Raw genomic sequence first — 18098 nt, forward strand, 5'->3', positions numbered from 1 at the left:
AATAGCAGCATTACAACATGCAATACTCTTACATTCTTACAATGTTAACTAACGATTCTGGGGAAAAACATTTTCAGTTATGCATATTTTTTTATACACAATGTAAGTGTCACGCAACAGAACTCACGGATTATAACGGTTGAAAAAAAAAGTAATTAAAAAAATAGTTAGAAAAAATACAAAAACATAACCGCACACAAAAGCCACGTGTTTTCGTATCAGCTTGGTAGTTTTCAAAATGAGAATTGGTATTGCTTCTTTATCAAAATGCACTTTATTTTCTTATGATCGCATCAAAAACTAACTTCACCTGAAACAACGCCTTTAAATTCACGTAATAAGCTTTGAAGTCACCTTATTCCACGTGAAAATAGCCTTTAAAAGATAAACGACGCCATGCCCGTTATGTAGTTCACTGCATGGAACTGAACAAAACACAAAGTCTCAAGGGCAAATTAAAAAGGATCAAAACACGAACAAATGAAGGCCGGGTTCGCTAGTGAACAAACGAGTGCCTGGATTGGCCAGAAGTTATGGTGGGTGGTTGTAACAGCCTATTGCAACGGACAATCGTAGACCAAATAAAAAAAAAAGTTGCAGTTGCCGTGTGCCTTAAGCAACAGCCTTTTAGCGGAGTCGTTCGGTAGCGGTACGAGCGCATCAAAACAAAGCTTTGTTTGAATTATAAGCAACTTTAAAATTTCCAGAATTCGTAGAATTTTCCCTGACATTTCCCGGAATTCCCTGACCATTTTAATTTCCCTGACATTTCCCGGTTTTCCCGGTTTTCTAGTCCTGTAGCAACCATGGGTAATATTATGACAAGGTTCCTTTTTACACATTAGTAGTCAAACCATTAATTTAATTTTATTGTACTTATAGTATAAATGTTAATAACAACAATTTAACATTTATTTAAATATAAGACATTCAATTATCATTACTCTCTAAAAATATATATATCTATGAGCTTAAAATGAACTTCAATTTGAAAGGCTCAAAACAGGTGGGCCTTAAGAGTTGATTGAATTTGGCAAGTGGAGGATATGTTAAGGTGGAGGTTGTCTTGAAATGAAGGATTTGTCTCAGCCGTACTGGTTTTGGCAAGGCTTAATGCGACAGGTACTCACCGGAGCGGGCTTCTCATACGGCACCGGCACAGGCACAGGCACGGGCACCCGGTACTCCATGGGGTAGATGGGCGGTCCATTGATGGTGACCACGGGCGGTAACATGTCAAACATGGTGTAGTTGCCCTTGTCCGTCACGCCAGGGTGGAGGAACCTGCCATCACCAACACAATCACAAGCTGCAGAGGCACATGGCGAAGTCTCACACGGTGAAGTCTCACACAGCTCGTCCAACTACAGTCTGTCCATGCCACTTGACTAGATTTCACGAAACTATAAGTGACCATGTAAAAAACTCCCATTTTTAAATTACTTTATTAGGTGATAAATAGTTGCCTGATTTATGTTTTTATATTGGCAATAAGTTCCACAAAAATTAACCAGAAATAAAATTAATTTGTTCATAAGAAAATATCATTTTGGGTTTTATTTGAATTATAAAACTAATATTAACTTAGAAAAAGTATTTTGCACATAAATAAAGGTTAGTTAAAAAAAAAAAACAGCTAGTAAAACAGGATACTAATGTCCACTGTCCAAGTTAGCAGCTATTTTAGTAATGTTGAAAGTTGTGGCTTATTAAATACAAATTCCTCAAATAGTTTATTCGAATAATACTAATGTAATTCAAATATTCTGTAAAAAATAGTATTATTAAAATGGCCACTGGATTCTGAAGAAAAAACTGTAGTGTCTAGGCCAATAAGTCTAGGAAAATTGTGGGACTAAATCCATTAAAAACAAAAAAAATTAAAATGAGAAAATTACTAAAATGGCCATAAAAAATTATTAGCAGTGATTTTAATATTTTTTTCCATCAGTTATGTGTTAAACTTGTTTCAATTCAGTAAACCACACAATTTTCTTAGAGGAAACTTCAAAGCCCTTCACAACATTATTCACACAATCTTCCAGAATCCAGTAAAATAAAAATTTTGGGAATATAAAAACATTTCAACAATTTAACAGTATTTTAAATGTAGCTTATCTAATTTAAGAAATCTATATTACTTTTGTTATATTCACGTTGACGTGCGACGTGCCGTCAGCCCCTCCCTACCTAAACACGTGTGCGGGCCGCCGCCGCCGGCCGTGATAGCTGTCTCCGCTGCCAGGGCGACCACGCCCACGTCTCGGTTGCCCGTAGCAACCAGCCGGGTGTGCGCGCACGCTCCTCCCAGAGACCACTACCCCCTCTCTCGCCAGGCTTGCCGAGTGCGCGCGCATCCTTCCCCCCCCCCTCCTTTTTCTCCGCCGTCCGGCTGGAGTACCTGGACGCGTCCAGCGATTCCCGGAATTCCTCCCTCCTCGACGTCACCCTCGGCCCTCAGGATGGGTATAACAAGGGCCAGCCCTTAGCTGAGAAGAGCAGTTTGTGTTGAGAGACACCAAGGGCAGCCGAGGCAGACTCACCGCACTGACTTCTCTCCGAGCTCCGTGAGCAGCGTATGCGTGTCGACGACGAGAGGACCGCCTGTCGCGCGCATCGAAGCCCGAGTGCCGGAGCCCTGTTTGCGGAGAGAGGCGTGTGGCAGTGTACACGACCGCTAGTGAGAGTAGGGCGAGCGAACTACCAGTGTGTACGCGACCGCGAGTGAGAGTGTGAGCGAACGACCAGTGTTTACGGGAGGGACTGCCGCTAACCCATAGTGCCAAATTAAAACCAGTTAAAAACATCAAGTGTGTATCCTTTCGGGGGTTGCGGGATTCCACGGGGAACACCCCTCCACCATCAAGGAGCCAGACACAGCCAGCACCACCTCCGGAGACCCAGCCACCGCACCACCAGACCGGTGAGAAACATCGGCCGCTGATGCCCTTCTCATGTCGAAGAGGAGCGAAGAAGCCCCGCCAGCCCCAACAAGGAAAAACTTCGCCAGCCCTAGCCTGATTCGCCAGATCCGGCCCCCTGGGTACACACTAAAGCCCGAGACAAGGCGGCCGTTGAGAGGAGGAGAACGGTAGCTGCTCGCGGCCCTGACCCAGCCGCCGTGTACTTCCCCCGGCCCGTCAGGCCCACACCACCCTCGACACCTGCAGTCAGGGAATTCCAGTCGGTTTCAGTCGTCCAGTCGATGGTCCAGAGGAGGGTGATCCCCACTTCCAAGGAGTCCCTCGCTGGGAACAACCCCCAGAAATCATCAGGCCATTTCCTCCCACTCCACCCAGGAGCTGGCATTAACCGAGACATAAAGACACCGCCAACCGAACTTTCTCTCCCCCCCCCCCCCCCCCCCCCATTTCATAGGCAGCAAACAGATTGCCGGCATAGGGCGCTCCTAGACAACAGTCGAAGGGAAGCGTACCACGACAACGTATACCTGCAAACACCTAGCCTTTTTCGTAAAAAAAAAATCACACAACCTACAGCAATATAAAACACCATTATTACCAATAATACACAAAAATGCACATATTTCAGACTTTCTGTCAATACTTCACCTGGCTTTCATACATAAGCATGCATTGTGCAAACAATACTGAGACCTTGTATTTAGAAGAATGTAAAATTAATAACACAATAAGTAAACTGTTAAGTCATTACAAAAGGTACCACATACACTTATTAGTCTGTGAAAAGATTTTATTATTTTATTTTTTAAGAAATTTCTAATGTTCAAAATTTTCTATTTTGGCAACTAATATTTGTCTTATTGTCTGATCTATAATATAAAGAAAAGTTCCCATTTATTTACAAAATATTTTTTTTATATACAAATCTGCAGTTTTACTCTGAACTTGATAAATGTTGCATACTTCTCCTTCGAAACAAGAGGAAGGTCTACATGAGATTTTGAAATAACATCCCTTTCACACCTCTTAAAACAGCACTTTGATAATACTAAATAAAATTTTGTTCACTTTGCCTTCACAATTAGGGGTTAAATACTGCCTACACTTGATTTCTAAAAAAAGGGGCACATCGCTATCTAAATAAAACTAAAAATAGCCACCATCCTCTTAAAGCAGAATTTTTTACACTTTTTTCATGAAATTTGAAACACTGTGTTTAAACTAAAGGAAAAATCAGTCTTCAACTGATTAAGAAAGACAGGGGAATATGACAGTCTATATGAAATTCTGATAAACCACCCCTATCCCTCTTTCCCAGCCACTACAGCAGAAATGTACTTCTTAATGAAAATTTGCACACATGACATTCAAATTAGAGGTAAATTACTGTTCAACATTTAACATAGAAAGTGTAAGGTCACTGTCTACATGAGATTTTTGAAGGAAAAAAAAACTAAAAAAAACCATAGCATTTTCTTAATCATCCTTTAAAGGGGTTAGTAGTAGCTTCATTTTTCTCCCATAAATTCATGTATTTGATCATTATTTTAAATAAAATTATTATATAATTTATTAATTTTTTTATAAAATGTTTTATACATTTATTAAGTTTTAATGGCTTTTAGAAACAAAGGCCAATAATTTGTCAACCCTAGCAAGAACTAAGAATATAATCATGTTATATACAGTTTTAAATAAATTAATCGTGTGCATGAAGCTTTTGACAGGTTTACTTAATTGTTTTGTATATCATTTTGTACATCTAGCAGAGAGTTAAAAAAAAAAGGACAGCATAAAAACCTTTTCCATGAAAACACTTTGATTTGCCAAATTTAATAGCCATCTGTCCAACGGTGTTAGAGTTTATCAATGCCATACATAGATAAATACATACATACCAGCATCCAATTTATATATATATATATATATATATATATATATATATATTCATGAAAATTTGCACACACTGTGTTAAAATTAAAAGGTAAATAACTGTTGATGTCCCATTTTAAAAACAAATCTACATTCCCAGTGTACATGAGCTTTTTTTTTAAAAAAAAAACCCTGCTAATTCCCATTTAATACACCTAAAACAGTATTTTGGTACTTTCTGATGAAATTTTGTAAACTCTACGTTAAAGTTACAAGGAAAAAAAACTGTCTTTTAAAAAAATTTACCCCCATAAAATTATCTACATGATATTTCAAAAAACTATCCTTGTCTACCTATCCCACCCCTCAAAGGAAAATGTTTCACTCCTTAATGAGATTTTTCACACTTGACATGAAAAATAAAAATAAAATTACTGTTAACATCTGATTTTAAAAAAAAAAAAACCTTTTTCCTGGTTACATTAATTATGGCTCCCCTTGAAGAAATTTTGCACACTTGATGATGACATGATTTTAGAAAAAAAAGTAAGTTCAGAGAATACATGAGATTTCAAATCACTACTTTTCTCTCCACCTTCCCCTCCTTTCCACATTACCCTTTTCTAGCCCTTGAATCAGAATTTGGGCACTTCTTTATTAAATTCTGCACATTTAACAATCAAATTATGTAGCAAATTACAGCCTACATGTTTAAATCTGATATCAAAAAACAAATATCACCTTCACCCTGTGCTCAGCCCAGGCGACACCAGCTTCTTCAACTAGTTAATTATAATTTAAAATGCATGCAATAAATGCAAATAATAAAAGCACAGAAGCACAAATTTATCAGAAGTGCAAGGTGACAGGCCCGCAAATAGTATGTTCCAAACAACATGAGTACAGTCTCTGTAATAATAACTTTAAGTCATGCTGCGGTTTTGGAAAAAGCCAGTGACCCTTGTCTTGTTTTTAAAAAAACATTAAGGAGTGCCTCCCGTTTCAGGTCAAGATTTTATATTTACAGTAATTACAGATAAACTAGTAGATGTTTTCAATTGTTTAACTTTCACAAAATAAAAAATGTATGCAGCGCATACTTTTTGCATAATTAGCTGCCAAAGTTACATTTATTGCAGAACTGAAACTTTTTAGGTTTAACTGCAATGGCACTGGCTACTTCAAGAAATGGTTTCAATTTCTTTCAGAAAATATATGTATATTAATTTTACCTGGATTTTCAAATTTCTCAATTCTGTTAAGATTTTGACAGCCAAGAAACATGAAATTGGTTTTTGTGATAGAAATGCAAACCATATTATGAAGTTGCCAGTGGCATTACAGTTAAACCTAAAAAGTTTCAGTTCTGTAATTAATTAAATTCTCCTTATTTGTATAACCCAAAAATGTTAAAAATGTATATTTGGCAGCTAATTATGCAAAAAGTATGCCGCTGTATATATTTTTCATTTCATGAAAGTTAAACAATTAAAAAAGTCTAAAACTTGATCAGTGATTAATATAAATATAAAATCATGACCTAAAATGGGAGGCACCCCCTTAAAGACATTAAAAAAAAAAAAAAAAAAAACTACAAAATTACTTTTAAAATATAAATACTATCAATTTTAAAACTTATATATTTGTAATAAAATTAGTTAGCTACCAGTGTATTTAAGAGGCAACAGCTGCAGAAAAATGTCACTAAAAAAACAATGGTCACATTCCTGAACTCAAAGTAGTGATTACATTTAAAATTATTTGTTACCATATAGAAATTTATTTCTCTTCTCTAGCCCATAAAAAAAAGTCATACCCTCTCATCCCGTAGTTCAGCTACAAATCTAATAGCTGAAAGAAACAGAACTGATGGCCACTAAATCTCAGCTGTTGGCTCTCGTGAAGTACATGCATTGTGATTTGTAACTATACTACAAAGCACGAACAAATGCATAGCCTACAATACATATTACATTTGCAGCAAGCTAATAAAAATAAATTCCATGTCTAAATACAAAATTAGTTATGCAATTTTTAAATTGAGGTTATGTAAATTGGTTCCTTACTGTTCTTTACTAATAAGGATAAGAAATAAATCTAGTAGTAGTAAAGTAAACAATTAAATGAGCTGAAAGTAGGTCTTGGAGAGTTCATTAAAACTGCAAAAAGCTACTAAGAGGAGAAGAAAAATAAATGAGCTCACCTGCAGTTGGGGCCCCAGGTACACTGCCCCCGGGTGTAGAAGCGGCAAACGTGCCGTGGTTCCGTCTCCTCTGGACGGTTTTCATCGTCGTCCGTCAGCTCTCCTTCCTCGAGCTCTTCCCCCTTTAGCTCTCCTTCATCCTCGCTCTTCCCGTCCTCCCTAGCCTCGCACTCCCCTTCTTCCCGCTCCTCCGCCTCAAAGTCTAGCTGTTCCCCGTCATCCGTGGGTGGCGCCCCCTTTGACGCCTTCTTGTCGCCTTCCTCCACTACCTCGCCTATGCTCTCCGCACCATCGTTGATTTCCAGGTCGGAAACATCCGAAAGATCTTCGCCATGACTCGTGATGTTAGCCTGCTTTGCTGTTTTGTCACTTTCACCATTAGTTTGAAATTTTTCCTTCACTTTCTCACCATTATCTTGCCTGGTCAATTTGTTTGGCTTTACAATAGCATCCCGACTTGAATCTGACAACTCACCATCGTCGTTGGAATCAGGCGATGCTGGACCTGCAGCTAAATTCTTTTCATTTGTCTTCGGAGAAGTCTCTTCATCATTGGAATCTGGTGAATGAGACATACGGGATTTTAGAGAATTCTTCTTGCGATTAAGGGCTGGTGAAAGTTCAGAGAGATGTGATTTGGGTGATAGTTCTTTACAAGATAACTCTGGAGATTGCTTTCTACCATCTCTGTCAGCAACGAGCACTCCACTTCCTGATCTTGAAATCATTTCCCTAGCACGATCATTACTTTCAGGTGTGGGTGAGCGAATAACAGGAACTTCTGCAGTGGCAGTGTGTGCTTCCTGGCCTGTGACATGAAAGTGCTTGTCCCTCTCTGGTGGTGGAGACCAGGCCCGACTCGATCGCGTATCCCCATTTAAACTGGGTGACCGAATCCCAGAAAATGAACCAACTGATTCCTCACCCATTTCTGATGCTCTCCCCTGTGACCGTTTAGGAGATTGCGTGCCATGGTCTGGGCTTGGAGTCCATCTTCCATGACCTGAACCTGGAGACTGCTTCCCGTAATCCGTGCTGGGTGATCTATCTACAGGTGAATGTGCCCGGCCAAAATAAGGTGAGTGATTTTCAGGTTCTGAACATGGTGTACACTTTCCTGGATCTGGACTACGCATGTTCTGTTCATCATGAAAACTAGGTGACTGAGGGTAGGTTGGGCTTCTAGAATACTCTCTGTCTTTCAAGTCAAGAGAGCGCTTTTCAGTATGTGAACTGGGAGAGTGTATTTCAGTACGTGAACTGGGAGAGAGTATTTCTGTTTGTGAACGAGGAGAGAGTATTTCAGTTTGTAAACTGGGAGAGTGAATTTCACTTTTTAAACTGGAAGCATGTGTTTCAGTTTGTAAACTAGGAGATTGCTTACCTGTTTGAGAACTGGGAGATTGCTTTGTTTGTAACGTGGGAGAGCTTTTTCCCATTTCTGAATTTGTAGAAAGCTTTCCTATTCGTGAACCAAGAGATTGTTTTCCTGTTCGTGAACTTAAAGTGTTTTTTCCTATCTGTAAATTGGGAGAATGCCTTCCTGTTTGTGAATTGGGAGAGTGATTTCCATCATCTGAACTGGGAGAATGATTTCCATCTTCTGAACTTGGAGTGCAATTCCCATCTTCCGAACTAGGAATGTTTTTCTCATCTTCCGAACTAGACAAGTGTCTGCTGGGATTGAAACTCGGTGACAACTTCCTTCGGTACGAACCAGGGGTAAAATTATTTGATGTTAAATTGGGAGCCCCACCACAATCCGAAGTTTCCTTGTACAAACTGGGTGAGCGGGGTGTAAAATGGACAGGACTCTGCGAGTGCTTCCCGGCCTCAGAGTCTGAACCATCTTCATCACGAGATAGAGGTGAAGACACCCTGATAAGAGGATCAGCAGAACTATCTTTTTCATCCTCAGAGCCTGTACTGGAGTAGTCACTTTCGTCATTTTCTTCGACGTCAGACTCTGACTCGCCTGCAGCACTGTTGCCTCGGACTGCAACCTCGTGTTTAGACTCAAATTCACCATCAAGGGAGCTGTCAGATTCCATTGTGACCCAAGTGGCTACCTGAAAAATTTCATGCTAATATAACACATGAATAGCTGTAATAATTACTGTAAACATGTAAAAAATAACTATTAAATAAATATAGTTAAAAATTATTCCATTACTAATCTTATTATTCCATTACAATTCTTAACAAAACAAAACATGAATTTTACAGCATTTATGGGGGTTTTGCATTAATGTTCAAAGCAGTCTCTCTTCCTTTTCTACTGAAGAATGTTTTGAAAATATTGTACTTAGCAAACATTCATATATATATTCACTTTCAGTTAGCTTTGCCAATTTTGTACTTACGTGATTTTTTTAACATATAAGAAACCACCCGGAATAAGAGTTTAAATTTTATTTAATTTCACACTATGTTTAAATGTTGCAGAATTGTATTCAAATACAAGTTAACATGCTCTGAAACAGAATATAGGAATAAAACAAGATAGCAATAATACAATCTTAGAAATACATATGAAAACTAATATTAAAATGGGCACACAAACCATGAATGTACTTAGTCCAAAGTAATTTTTCTAGTAAAATAAATTATATATTTTCAATGTTTGACAAAGTCAATAAATTAGAATAATCTGTTCACGTTAGACAACCCTTTGTATCGTAACTCAATTTAGGCTTAGTATTATTATTATTATTGTATTTTTTCCAGCTTTCCTTGAATCACCATGATTGATAAAAAATTCCAACTGTAGTAGTCATTCAGGTAAGAGTAGCATCTTAACAGGTTCTGAACACAGAAACAATAAATACACAAAATATAGTGAAGTATTATAAAAAGTATAAAATGAATGTAATAATAAATGCTGAATGATATACCATCACTTCAGTTTACTAAACCACCAGAAAAACATCAACATGACAATTAAAAGATTAAAATTTCATCATTTTAACTATGCTAAAGAAAAGACATGAAAGAAGTTCAACCAAAACACACAGTAAAGTGATAAAATTAAATGTTATGACTAACAAATTAATATTATCTTAAAAATCTATGGAAATAGAACTTTCCTTATTTTATTTTTGCTGTAGGTACGAGAGTGCAAAATTGACCAGTCAAGTGTACATTTTCTGTGTACATATATGTAAATATTGGTAAGTGATACCCACTAACTGAATTTTCTCACAGTTTGGTGACATGAAGCAATGCAACAACGATCAATAATAAACATTAACCATAACAAGGTTCATACACACACTGCCCAGTTTTTCCAGTCTGAAATTTAAAATTCATCACACAAGAATCAGTCAGTGGCTTAAGGGCGTACATATGTCCCGTTCCAGATCACTGTTTAATATATATGATTAAACTTGCTGTCTTTTTGAGTGGATGAAATTCCACAAAATGAAAAAATATATATATTGTATACTTTTCGCATAGCTGGCAAAGTTGCATTTTTAACATTTTTGTGCAGTATGGATAAGGAGAATGAAATAAAATATGAAACTAGAAATTTTTAGGTTTCACTGGCCACTGTCATATGGTTTCTTTCAGAAAAAAATTATTTAATTGTACCCAACCTTATAAAATCCTCAGAATTTTTATGATTTTAAATGGCTACAATTAATTAAATAAATTTTTCAAGAAGAAATTTAAACCATACCATGCAGTAGCCACCAGCAATGTCTTTCAAACCAATTTTTTTTTTATTTATTCCATTTTGTTTTCTTTATCAATACTGCGCAAAAATTTTGCCTACAAGTTTAACCATGTTTAACGTAAATATAAAATAATTAAATGGAACGGGGCATATCCCCTTAAATTATCTTAATTCAAAGTATGACATTTTTTAACGTAAACAAGTTTGCAAGTCTGCTAAAAAGGTAACAGAATCTATCATATTTTCAAAATAATTTGAAATTTTACCATTCTGTAGAAATGTGTTGCGTACTACGTAACTCTATAATTCCTGCATCCATTTAAATTAAAATCTTTTTAATTTAATATCATAATCCTACTGAAATATACATGGTACTGAATATGATATTACATTCAGTCATCTGCAAGGTATCAAAATTTATTTTCATCTTTAAATAAGTTTGTTTAAAATAAATTATCCTTCATTTTCACAATATGATGATTAGTTCTCCTATAAATGTAAATATTTCTAGGAACAAACTTTCAGGGGTAAGAAGGTTCTATACTGAAGTCACTACAGTAAAACTTGAGTCAATTGAAAGATAAAAATATACCGTAACATTCATTAATCAAGAAATTTCAAATGTTTTATTTCACCTAAATATTTTAATGTTGATTCATTTATCTTTACTTAAGGCCAATAGTTTTCTTTGTTAATATTTTACGGGTCAAACTGTATCACTTACATGTCATTATAATTACAATAATACTTTTTTTTTTTACAAAAAATTTGTTATTTGACAAGATGAAAAATTATCATAAAACTATTTTATCACATTTAAATATTACATATTTTGTCATTTTTTTTCTTTTGATTTGCCAACCCGTATTTTTAAGTACAAAAAATACATACCTAGCTCTAACAAAGTTATGGAAGAAAATTACTTCACATTAAAATTTAAGTTTAGGAAGAAAATTCATGTTTATTTACTGAAAATAAAAGAAATAAAAATTTAATTTAACTCAGTATGAAATTTAAAGCATAAATTTTTTTTTCTTGTATGTTATTTAAAACAGAAATTTCTCCAAGTCCTCTATGTATCAATGCCCTTAATACAAGAACAATGGAAAATACCATCAGGTTAAGATGCCATCAAAATACATTCATTAGTTCACAATTGAGTGCTCCAAAGTTTATTACCAACATGTTGAAATATGCTTGGTATACTGCAAAACTAATATAACCACGAGTCAGTCACATTCCAAAATGACAACAAAATTGATAAGTATCGATCGCTCACACGTGTGTACCAAAACCGGAGAAAATGACAAAGACAGCAATGTGTAAATATTGTAATACTTTGGTATGTTGTTGGAAAATTAATTATTTTGTATATTTAATAACATTTTGCTTATTTCATATTACCAGCACTCTAGCAGTTGAATGTAGTAAAAAAAAAAAAAAAAAAAAAAATTTTCAATTTACGAACATGACTTCACACGTAATAGAGTACGATGATGTGGAGCAATGAGTGAATGAAAAATATATCATCCCTACTGGTATCAAACCTGAGTTGCCAGCATGGTAGTCAGATGCTATAACCACTGGCCCACATTTGCCTTAGCAATCGACATAGGGTGACGCTATGAACAGAGCATGATTTCAGATGACTTGATGTAAGCTTTTGGACATACGCCATTGCTAAGCAAGCTTTTTTCTGTTTTAGAAAACTATTGTGTTTGTTTCGTCTTTTCGTTTAGTCGTGTTTTTGTCTCGTTTCAACTGTTGTGCTGAATTTTTTTGGGTTCAATATTTTTGTGCTGTCATCATTTGTGGTTTTTTTTTCCATTCTTTTCTGTTTTGGAAAACTATTGTGTTTATTTCGTCTTTTCGTTTTGTCGTGTTTGTCTTGTTTCAACTGTTGTGCTGAATTTTTTTTGGGTTCAATATTTTTGTGCTGTCATCATTTGTGGGTTTTTTTCGTTGTTAGTCCATTTTTCTTTGTTTTTTGACCATATTCCTGTTATGGAATATTAGTGGTGTTTATATCCTGTTGACAACAGCAATTTTTTTGCTTAATTTGTGTTTTTGTCTTTTGTGTTTTGTAGTTTTCTTCTACAGACATACATGTGCTTAGCAATGGTGTATGTCCAAAAGCTTACATCAAGTCATGCACTCCCATTGCACAAATCTTTCAAAGATAATGATTTCAGATGATTGGAAATTGTTCAACCCAAACATATTTAAAGTAAAAGTCAAAAATTATCTACTTTCATAAACTTATTTTCAAGGTGTGTATTAAACAATATGCTCTATTTGTATATTATTTATAATGCCTTTCAACATTTACACCAATTTGAAAAGAAAATATGCTGAAATATCGTTCACTGGATTTGATAATTGAAAAGGTGCAAAATATATATTAGATTTGTGGATGTTTTCTTTTAATCTATCTTTAATTAACCCTGAGCGGGATACCATTACATAGTGAGTAGAGGCTGTAAGCAAAAATAACGCTCACTGGAACATTGTCAGCATGGTGAGCCACAAGTGGTTCATTGGTTACAATCCCTTGGGCACAGAACATCAAAAGGACAGCCAAAGCCAACAAAGCATAATTTTGTCATTACCATAGGATACATACAGCCCAGCTACCCAACAGGTAAAATAATTTGTCAAAATATATGATGTTTTATAGTCTCAAGTCACGTCTAGATTTTACTCTTACATAATGATATGAGTGGGGGAAACGGGTTCGTAAGGATGGCCCAATTAATATTATACAGTTTTATTTACTACTAATATTTACATTAATAATTAAATCACCACACTTAATGACTGTTCACAAATCACACTTAAAAATGTCTGATCACAAGTCAGTCAATGTCTGTTAAGTCCACAGTTCGCACTACTCACTGGAGCTAGACTCAACACTGGTTTGCCCCTTACCTGGCACCTATCCACACACACACAGTCTCACGCCACTCTGTCACACACGCATGGTCCCGTCGCTCAGTTTGTAAAGGAGGGTCTGTCATCTTCCTCCCCGAACTCGCACTTCCTCAAACACGCTGGTTAGAACTCTCGGAATTCCCAGGGAGGCCGGTATCGCCGCTTTTATTCCCTTGGCAGTATTTCTGGAACCGATTAGAGTGGTTGTGACATGCCGTGTCATCCCGGGCCTACCTATGCTCGAAACATCCAGAATAACAGCACTTATTCACTCCAACAGGCACTCCCAGGCCACCAGGGGATAGATAATAGCGCAGAGGAAGTAAGACGCAGGGCTGGCCCGCTAAAATCCTAGAAGGCATGCACGCGTTATGTCAGCGGTCGTGGGGGGCTGCCAGGCACCTGGCATACATCATGCCCTTGCCTCCCACATTCATAACACTGCTCCCCCCTTAAACCTGTTCATCCCAAACAGGTAATACATCTCTTCCGGCATATTTTCTCAATCGGTCCTAATATAGCCACCTTCATTCATCGTCTCTTTCCCCTCTGGATGTAATGGACTACATCATTTATCCTTTTCAGCACTTCATATGGGCCTTCCCATGTCACTTGAAGCTTAGAGCAACTACCCTTCCTTCGCTGGGGGTTGTACAACCACACCAAATCGCCTTCCTGATAAGTCGAGTTAGCCTTCAGGTCATACCTCATATCATTCGGTTTGTCACTAATCAGAGGTTCTTAAGAGCATGATTGTGTACGAGTGCCATACACTCCTCAGACGAATGACATGGTGCAGATCGGCTCTTGGCAAGGATGGCAATCCTGTTGGTGTTCGGCCACAACCTTGGTAAGGTGTATCAAGAGTTCTGTTAAACATCTCCACCATGCCATCGGCCTGAAAATGTAGAGCTGTAGTCCTAATTTTATTTATTGCCAGCAACTGACACAACTCCTGAAACTCCTGTCGACTTGAAATTGTAGCCTTGGCCTGAGTGGAGCTCCATTGGTACTCTAAATCTGCAAATAAAGTTGTTGAATAGTGAATCCGCAATGGTAGTAGCTTCTTGGTTAGGAAATGTGTTAGCTCTGGCCACTTACTGAAGTAATCCATTGCTACCCGAATATACCTACCAGTTACCATCTTTATTCTTGGGAAATGGTTCAGTGATGTAGATGGCTATCCTTTCAAAGGGGGCTCCCAAATTGTAGGCCCTCATTTTCCCACGAATCTGGTGTTGTGGACCTTTTCTAGCTGAGCATACTAACACCAGCAGTTCTCAACCTGGAATTGGGGGAGGGGGGGGGGGGGGCGGCGCTAGAAGAATTTCAAGGGAGGCATGAGTTTAAAAAATAAAAAATAAAAGTAAAACTAACTGTAATTTACTGTACTCAATTTTGTGGTCACAATGTAATCATAACATATTTTCGATTCAAATACGATAATTGTCGTAATTGAAAAAACATGATAATTGTCATACGTCTGGCAACACTGCAAGAGGTTGAGAACGGTTTCTCATCATCTGCTTTCCCTTTGTTATAAATTTTTCCCTTTCTCCTTTCAAATTCTTTGGCACATTTTCCTTTTCTCCATGACGCATTCGTACCAATGTCGTTCGACTCATGTGATTCATCTCTGCGCGTGAGTGTAGTAGCTGTGAGCCACCATTTCTGTTGTGATTCTTGACGCCTGTGTTGTTTGTTTTAATATCATTAAAAACTGAAAGTGACAATTTGTGTGTTGTAAGTAGGATTGAAATGGCTAAATCACTACAAAATAAAAGACTATACAATAATGATTATATTAAAAATGAATTGACCTTCAGTGTGTTATTTACAATGCTATTCTGAGTAATGATGCTATGCGGCCTGGACAATTGGAATGACATTTGACTACAAAGAAAGCTGTTGAAGCTAACCTTGCCTTATTGATAGCAAGAGACTAGAAACCTCATACAATTGGTGAGTCACTAACAAAACCTTGTTAACTGGAACAGACCATTCTTCTCTTTATTCTCGGGGTGCAGCTCCACTTGCCAGTAACCACTCTTCCAGTCCAGCGTAGAGAACCGTCTGATGCCATAGAGTGTATCAAGTGTGTCATCAATACGTGGGAGGGGGTAGCTGTCCTTAGTGATACTTCCAGTAGTCCACACAGAATCTCAGTTGGCCATCCTTCTTCGCTACTAAAACAACTGGGGAAACCCAAGGTCTCGCTGATGGTTCTATTACACCGCCCTCCATCACACCTGCAATCAACTTCTCTGCTTCTTCCTGTTTTGCTAGAGACAGCCGCCATGGTGCTTGTCGGATTGGTTCCACATCAACACAGTTGATGGTAGACCAGGCATGTTCTCCCAAGGTCAGTATTCACTAGGGCACGGATGGCGAACCTTTATTGGTCAACATGCCATTTTTATGGAGAAAAAAGTGGCTATGACATGCCATCAAAGAATCTTCACTTAGTGATAATAATAATGGATAAAAATAAATTAGATGGTATTAACTTAAAAACTCTATTTGCAGCTCAAAATTTGTACATCAATCAAAATATTAACTATTTTATGTTTATTAAATAAAAGAAAAAGTTAATGTAATTTCTTCTTTGCAAATTAGATGCTAAAAATCTTATATGTATTACACTCATAATTTGCTACTTTTAGCAATGAAGTACATAGATTCTTTAATTATTGGCATACCCAAATTATTTTGTCATGTGCCACCACTATCATGCGTGTCATTGCTTCGCCATCCATGCCCTAGGTAAAATCCATACTGGTTGCTTACTAGAAAAGCAGTAATTTCTATTTCATTTGTGATGTTATTTTGGCATCATGTTAGATTAAGATTCAGTGGCTGCACGGTAGATGGAGAAGAATCACACTGGCCTACCCAAGAAACTGGTTCACAGCTAGCTATTTATTCTCCTTGTTTCAGAACCCTTGATCATGAATTGAGGTTGGCCACCCTGACTGGTACAACCTCATTAACCTTTGCAATGCTGAGCCCAACCATCAGCTTCTCCAATCCTAATATCATATCTGTCTTAATCAGGTAGTTCATGTTGCTCCTAGGATCTCCCGTCATCCTAGCTGCTATTATCTGCTCGTGGTTTGCTGGAATTGAAACAGATTCACTAACTACCACTTGCATTACAGGCAATTCCAATTGATCAGGAGTAAACAAGGCCACCTCTTCATCTTTAATACGAATACGCTGTACCTGTCCTTCCATGTTAATAAAGAATTCTAGGATTACATCATCAGTGATATAAGCAACATGAAAAGTCTGTGAAAATGTCCAAGTTCCGATCCTTACCTCCAAATCCAGCTGTCTATGTACAGGTAATGTGTATCCAGTGGCTGTTTTGAGTCTGTACGGGATGGCTGTTTTTTTAGCTTTACCCTACCTACAATATCTGTGCAAAATATAGATGCTGATGCCCCTATGTCAACAGTAAGTAAACACTGTCTGCCATTGATCCATCCACTAAGCAACAAACTGTAATGGCCTCTACGAAGTAAGGATACAGGAAAAACCCTAGGGGCTACAGCTCTATTCCAGCTTTCCTTGTCCTGATGCTTATTTTCTTGAAGCACTGCATGCTGCCTGGATTTACAAGACATGGACCAACATATTGCAGCTCTTCTTGTGTCGAGCCAAACACACACACTGCTGAACTTCCGCATTTCTGAGTCCATATATAAATGCATTAGTAGATAGCTGCTGTCAAAACTCTTCAGGAGTTTCTGGGTAGGCGAGGTGCAGGAGTCACTCAATGTCTGCTTAGAATTCCTGAAGTGTTTCTTAAGATCACTGTTGAAGTGTCTGCGGGGATAGTTTTATACACCCTGTCCATGTGTCATCACCATACATCAGCTCAAGGACTTCTACTAGTACTCCATAGTCTTTGTCTGGAATCAGTATGATCTGCAGCAGTTCGAGTGGAGATCCTCTCAGGGCCAGGACAAGTGCTGAAGCCTTCTCTTCCTCGCCCCTGGTTAACGATGATTGGCCATCAAAGGTGGGTGGCTTGAATTTTAAGTGGCCGTTTGCAGCATCATTCACCTTCTTCACTTCTCCGGAAGAACTCCTATTTCATAGCAACTGTAGCTTCTTTGATCATTCATTGGCATTCTTCAGTTACAGTGCCACTTGTTCTATGGTGGCCTGCTCGAGTTGAGCTAGCTGTTGCGCCACCCGTTCTTCATGTTCGGCTAGTCGTTTATCCTGCTGGGCAAGTTGCTGTTCTTGTTGTGCAAGAAGCTGCTCCAAACCATGTAGGATAACTTTCGAACTGGATGCTGGTTTCATTCATCTTCTTCAATTCCTCTTGAGTAGCTAACAATTTTCTTCCTGACCCCTCTTCATTTCTTGAGCTGCCACTGTTCATTACGCATATCTTCTTGGTTCTTCATGTCCTCTATCTCAGTCTTCATGGCATTGTTCACCTCTTCTTGGCTGCTCCTTACTTCCTTCTTCATCTCTTCTT

The 18098-nt window shown here is 37.6% G+C and overlaps 1 protein-coding gene across 5 annotated transcripts in view; it reads right to left on the reverse strand.

Annotated features, from left to right (window-relative positions):
• The window catches only part of LOC134540247 (zinc finger CCCH domain-containing protein 18-like), a 173137-nt gene that overhangs the window by 134075 nt on the left and 20964 nt on the right, over nt 1-18098 (reverse strand). For all 5 annotated transcript variants that reach the window (XM_063382899.1, XM_063382872.1, XM_063382909.1 and 2 more), the window contains exons 2-3: nt 7000-9068; nt 1131-1284 (exon numbers count right to left, since the gene is read on the reverse strand). In XM_063382899.1, the coding sequence (XP_063238969.1) occupies nt 1131-1284; nt 7000-9050 (2205 nt within the window). In that variant the 5' untranslated portion in view covers nt 9051-9068. The remainder of the gene's footprint in view (nt 1-1130; nt 1285-6999; nt 9069-18098) is intronic.

The sequence above is a fragment of the Bacillus rossius genome, chromosome 1, assembly GCF_032445375.1.
Source record: "Bacillus rossius redtenbacheri isolate Brsri chromosome 1, Brsri_v3, whole genome shotgun sequence".
Lineage (NCBI taxonomy): Eukaryota > Metazoa > Arthropoda > Insecta > Phasmatodea > Bacillidae > Bacillus > Bacillus rossius.